General features: G+C 40.4%; 1 protein-coding gene across 1 annotated transcript in view; it reads right to left on the bottom strand.

Annotated features, from left to right (window-relative positions):
* LOC102495054 (fibrillin-1) overlaps positions 1-6523 on the bottom strand; it is a gene marked incomplete at its 3' end in the record, with an annotated part of 283471 nt that overhangs the window by 115905 nt on the left and 161043 nt on the right. Inside the window, exons 11-12 of the mRNA XM_014584254.2 lie at positions 6260-6400; positions 4333-4452 (exon numbers count right to left, since the gene is read on the bottom strand). Of these exons, the coding sequence (XP_014439740.1) occupies positions 4333-4452; positions 6260-6400 (261 nt within the window). The remainder of the gene's footprint in view (positions 1-4332; positions 4453-6259; positions 6401-6523) is intronic.

Below are 6523 nucleotides of genomic sequence, written 5' to 3'. Positions count from 1 at the left end.
TTCAATTTGTAAACAAAACAGATTCTTTTTATTACCATTTTTCTAGCTAATTTTATGAACCAGTATATGCCATTTATATTTAACTTTGTATCTTTCAACACATGATTAAAAGGGAGGATCTTTTGTTTTTGTTATTTTTGTTTTTGAGAGGTTTTTTGCTATAGGCCGCATGTGTGCGCCAGAAAGACAGAGAGAGACAGAGAGATAGAAAGCGAGAAATCACCCCCCAGGGGGGATGGCCACACTGCAATCTCTTCTCCTCCATTCTCTCAGGATGCCGGTGTGAGTTTAAGCCACCGGGTCCAGGACTTGAACTGTGGTTGACTACATGGGAGTCAGTGACATAGCCATTACGTTAACTGCTGGTCCCAAAAAGGAGGATCTTATAGATATATCAGAACAATAAAGCAGAAATGCTATTTTTTTTTAAAAAAAGACATTTAATTCTGCCTGAAAACCACTACTCACATGGCTTTGGAATATCTATCTTTCTTATGGCAGTCTGGTCCAAGTGCAGGTTTTTTTTTTAGTTTCTTTTTTTTTTTAATCTTGAGAAAAAAAATAGAACTTTTCATAATCTATATATTTTATTTTTTAACATTTTTAAGAGGTTTTTGTCTTAGGGCATGCGCACTCACTGGAGAGAGAGAAACAGTGAGAGAGAAAGTGAGAAGTCACCCCCCCCAGGGAAGATGACCACACCACAATCCCTTCTCCTCCATTGTCCTCCCAGAATCTTGGGAATGTGCATACATGTGCCTGGTGTGATTTTGAAGTCACTGGGTCCGAGACCCAAACAATGGTTGGCCATGTGGGTGTCCAGCAACGTAACTGCTATGTCATCTGCCTATTTTCTTGTTTTTACATTTGATAACTATACATCTTTACCAGAATACAACATGGGATTTCCCAGCATGGATACACTATATATTAATCATTCCAGTCAAAGATATAGTTTCATTGTTTATATATTCCTAGTCATTTTTACAACTTTAGCTGTATTCGATCTACCAAGCAAAGTATTCGTACTTGGCAAGTATTTCCCTTTGTTTCTGCTGTGCTTGATAGTCGCTAAAGTAAACAACAGAACTCCACGTAGAGGTGTTACAAATGACAACACTGGGACCCCCCAGGTGGCATGGTGGTTGAGGGCTGGATTCCCACAAGGCCAACCATGGTTGAGTTCTGGACCTAGAGGCTTGCTCTCCTACTTTCCCTTTCTCTCTCTGGTCAAATTTAACAAATAACAATGATAGTAAATGAAATAAAATAGTTCTTTTTTTAAAAAAAAAGACAATACCTTGAATTGTATTGAATTGTAATTTAAAGATTAGCAACCAGTCCACAGTGGACAACATGGTAACCTGTATTATCTGCTTCCCTCAGTTTCTAGGAGGCACACACGTGATGAACATAGAATTGCCTTGTCTACACAGCACACAATCATCTCCAGGGCTTATGCCCACACGATCAGGACCAGGGAACAGTGCAGAGTGGATGGGAGTGGACCTCTCTGTGGATCTGAGGCCACAGTTGCCACAGTTGCCTGAGTTTAAGTGTTTAAGTGTCCTAAACATCCTCTGGACAAGAATGTGCCATCACAGCACATCGGCTGCTCTGTCTATCCTGCCTCTGCACTGTGACCCGCAGACGCACTTTCTTTCTGGGCAGATCCTGCAGTGGTTTCCACACGAGTCACTGGACTAGCTAAGGCAGTCTGGGCTTTTCTTCTGTCTGATCTTTGTGCCAACAACCTACGATCTTTTCTCTTTATTTCTTAATCCTTGCTAAAATCTGACTTGCTCCACATTCCTAAAACACAGTAAAAGCCACATATTCTTGAGCAGACTTTTTTTTTTTGAAGGATTCTACAATTTTTGAGGCTCCAGCTTAAAATAAACAGGATAGAGAGTTCACCATTTTCTCTCCCCATCAATTTCAGAAGCCATGAGGCTCTCCACTGCCTTAGGAAATAAAAGAAAGTTTGCCATTCCAAGTCCTCCTCCACCCTGTTTCTATCTGCCTGGTCTGTCCCTCTCTCCTGCCCTTGGTGTAGTCCTCAGATACAATTCCATGCCACCTTCCATCAATCAAAGAATGTGAGCGTGTTGTCCACGTATGTTCTCAAATTAGACAGGGTTTGAGACATTTAAGTCACCATCCCCAGTCTCTAACAAATGAAGTCTCTGATTGGTGACCGCCACATGCATTCAGACTGGCTGGCCCTTGTCCAAGCTGAGTGCTCTCAGTAATCACTTCTCTGCTTATTTAACAGTGCAGTCTCTGGACCTGGATTTCATTTTATCTTCTATTATTTAAAATGCCTAGGATACAGTGTATACATGTTCATTGTTTTAAACAATAGTTACATTTAACAGGGCACCCAACTCAATTAAATATTCAACCCAACTACATTTATAAATCAGTAAACAGGACGTTAATAGGCATAGTAGCAGACTGAAATGTCAGCTTCCGTTTTTTTCTGCTCAAATTGCCCATGATAGGTAGCATACAAAAATATAAGAAAGGCAAGAAGTCTCTAAGTCAAAACCCAACTCAGAGATATTTCAAACCCAGTTCACTGATAGAAACCAAAACCTTGATAGATCTTCAACTTACATGAAGAGCTTTTGCCAAAGGAGGCAAAGAAAATTAACTTTCGTTAGTGACTGCCAATCTTTTGAAGCTATATAAACCCCCTACCACTCCTTGTACTTGGAACAATTTTGCTTATTTTTATCTGGCTTTACTGAATTTATTGTACAGCTAGTTTTGTGCCAAGTTTATAGACATAGATATAGATATTTGATTTTTCTCAGAATGGGCAGTTTATTTGGTTTATTTCTGTCCTACAAACAATGTACGAAAAAAGTCATTTAATAAGAGGCATATTAGATGGCTTAATAAATGAATTAACAAAGAAGTTTGAAAGGACATTTTAATGAGGGGAACTTTAATATACATACAGATCACTGAGGATCTTGTTAAAACACTGTTTCTGACTCAACAGGTCTGAGATGGGACCTGGGATTCTGCATTTCCCACCAGCTCTCAGCAGATGTTGCTGCTGTCCACACGAACACAAAGCCATGATTTATAGCCCACCTCCTTACCCTTTAGACCTCTCTGTTAAGAAATTAAGTGCATTTTGGGGCCAAAAGATGACAGAGCAGTTATGTCACTGGACTCCTACATGGCCAATTATGGATTGAATCCCAGACCCAGTGGCTTGAAAATCACACCTGGAACGGGTGAATGCGTGCCCAAAACCCCCAAGAGGAGAATGGAGAAGAAGGGACGGTGGTGTGGCCATCCTCCCTGGAAGGTGATTTCTCACTTTCCCTTTCACTGTCTCCCCAGAGTGCATGTGCCCTAAGGTGAAAACGTCTTAGAAAATGAAAAGAAATTAAGTGCATATTTTTCCTTTCACTGTCTCCCCAGAATGCATGTGCCCTAAGGTGAAAACCTCTTACAAAATAAAAAGAAATTAAGTGCATAAAACTTTTAAAAGAATTATTTTATTTAACTTTATTTATTATTATTATTTTCTAGTTTGATCAGAGAGAGACAGAGGGAAAAGAGAAGGAAAGTGAGAAAGCAAGCCACCACCAGATCCAGGAGTTGAACTGTAGTCGGCCATGTGGGAGTCCAGCACCTTTAACCACCACGCCACCTGCCATCCCCAAAGCGCATATAATTTCACCTGAGGCTTTCCTCAGTTTCTATATCACATTCTTTAGCTTCAGATATAAAACTAACAGGCAATAAGAGATGAGACCAAAAAGTAGTGAAAATAAGATATTCCTGTAGACACAGAACACCTTTTAAAATAATCTGAATGCTTGCTAGATATTACAAAACGGTCCTTCAGAGTGACAACATTACATGCAAAAGGCAATAGGCAATGGGACTACAGAGGTCAAGCATCTCTAATCTGAAAATTAGAAATTTAAAATACTTCAAACCAAAACCTTTTGGATACCCATATGAGGCCATAAGTGGAAAACTCCCCACTTGATCTCATGTGACAGGTTGCGGTCAAAACACAGCAAAAAGACAACAGTGTATATAACATGGCCTTCAGTTTGTATAGGTGTATACAAAGCATAAGTGAATCTTCTGTTTAGACTTGAGGCCTGTCCCCAAGATATATCATTATGGATACATACTTCTTCCCAAATCCAAAATACTTCTGGTACCAAGCATTTTGGATGAGGGATACTGAACTTGTATTAGCCTCTCCTGGAAAGGATTATTTAAACTCCACTGAACTCCTTTAAAGCAAACCCCTCATTTGGCATACATGCCCCGTATTCCACACTTGGCCCATACCTCGACACTCTGTCCGGGTGAGTGTGCTCTGGTAGCCAGCTCGACACTGGCAGGTATAGGAACCTTGGTTATTAATACACTCTCCTCCAGCACAAGGGTTTTTCTCACATTCATCGACATCTGCAAAACACAACATATTTTAGGGAAAAATTAGGCAGCAGTAACTCCTAATTCTAAGACTTTATTTTCTTTTATACATATAGAACATTTTCCTTTTAATAAATAAATACCACAAAGAAAGGACCTTTTTTGTCTCTACTACAATACACTGTATCACTAGCCATCCGAAGACTGGTTGAGCAGTTAAAGTGTATTATTTTCATGTGTCATTTTTTCAGAGAAAAATTTCAAACATGTAGCAACTCAACACTCCAAGCCAATAAACATTTTCTACTTAAGTCTGGCCTAAAAAATTCAAACACTAACTTTTCAGAAGTGGTTTTTGGATTCTGAGTATGTCTTGAAGCTCTGTATTTTCAATAAAAAGAAGGCCTAGCCATATCTAAGCATCTCCTGCTAAGTTCTACTAAGAATGTTAGAACAAAACATGAAGCAACTGTCATGTGAAGGGTTGCTCTTACCCACCATAGAGTCCGGCCCCATTCCCAGATATCTTCAATACACAGGCAAGCAGTTTTACAGTCACTTAGGATTATCAGTAGACTCAGAGTAAACTGATTTATAACCCCCTATTTGTAAAGATGAGGAAGCTAAGGCTTAGCAAAGATAATCCACTTGTCCACACACTTCGTAGCAGCTAAGAAGGTCTGATCTTGCACTGACCAGGCCTAAGCTAGACATTCTCTCCTCTGCCCAGCTCTGGGTGACCTCTAGATGGGCTGTTCTTATCCTCAGGAGACGAAAGAGCTTGGGAAAACAAGAACTACTCATTTCTGCCTCATTCATAATTACAGAATGGGAACTTATTTTTATTCAATGCAACAAATTATTATTTTGTGTTACATTTCCTCCCTTCAGGAGCTTAAGTGCCTTGTCAGCAATTTTAAGTTTTTCTCCTCAATTTTTTAATGACTAACTAGAGCATTGCTAAATTATCCATTTAAGTGAATAAAATGGGTAAAATTTCTTAATTGGGGAGACTTTTAAAGCTTGCTTTTGATGGTCAGGTTTTTGGAAAGATGATTTAAGTTGGAGTTATCAGCAATGACTTGAAAATAGTTCACGATGAAGGTTAAAAGGAATTGTGGTGGGCATAATAAAGCCCTCCGCAAATATGTTCATGTCTAACCCCCAGAACCTGCAGTTATTTCACATGCAATGGGGAACTTAAGTTGCAGATGAACTTAAGGTTGCTATTCACTGATTTTTTAAAAAGAATTGTTGTATTTAACTTTAGTTAGTTAGTTAGTTAGTTTGACCAGAGAGGGACAAAGTGAGAGCAAGAGAGAGAGGTGAGAAAGTAAGCCGCCAGGTCCATCCGGAACTCGAACCAACATCGGCCATGTGGGAGTCCAGCACGCTTAACCTCCATGCCACCTCCCGGCCCTGTTGCTATTCACGGATCTTGAGATGGGAAGATTTTCCTGGATTACACAGGTTCCCCAATCACAAACATTCTTAAATGTGGAAGAAGGACTTGGAAGAGAGATTCAGAGAGTTCAGGGAGAGACTGTAAGATGCTTTACTGCTTGCTTTGAAGACAGAGGAAGGGGCCATGAGCCTAGAATTCAGGTACTCGGGCAAATAATGGGTTCTCCTTAGAGCCTCCAAAAAGGACACACCCTGCCGCTCCTTGGATTCTGGCCCATTAAGAACTGGGCTGGACTTCCAACCTATATAACTGAAAGATTATAAATGTGTATTGTTTTAAGCCACTAAATTTGAAGTCATTTGTTATAGCCATAATAGAAAGCCAGCATTGTCAAGGAATAGCCTCTTGATGCCAACCTAACACTCACTCACGTACCGATACACTCCCCACGGAGGTCCAGCTGGAATCCCTTATTGCACTCGCACCGGTAGCTCCCAGGGGTTGGGATGCAGCGACCGTTTTGACAGAGATAGCGGACTAACTGGCAGTAATCTGTCACGTTGACTGGTAGCACCCCTGGAAGAGTAACATTGAAACACATTAAAATGATTTGTAACTATAGCACCTTTCAGCAGCACTTAATCGGACAGTCACGGACAAGGTGCTGAGTCATAAAGGCGGGACGACGCTCCCTGGGCA

Source organism: Tupaia chinensis, unplaced genomic scaffold, assembly GCF_000334495.1.
Source record: "Tupaia chinensis unplaced genomic scaffold, TupChi_1.0 Scaffold146140_1, whole genome shotgun sequence".
NCBI classification, from domain to species: Eukaryota; Metazoa; Chordata; class Mammalia; order Scandentia; family Tupaiidae; genus Tupaia; species Tupaia belangeri.
Note: the sequence above shows the minus strand (reverse complement) of the source record. Positions and strands in the feature narration are given on the sequence as shown.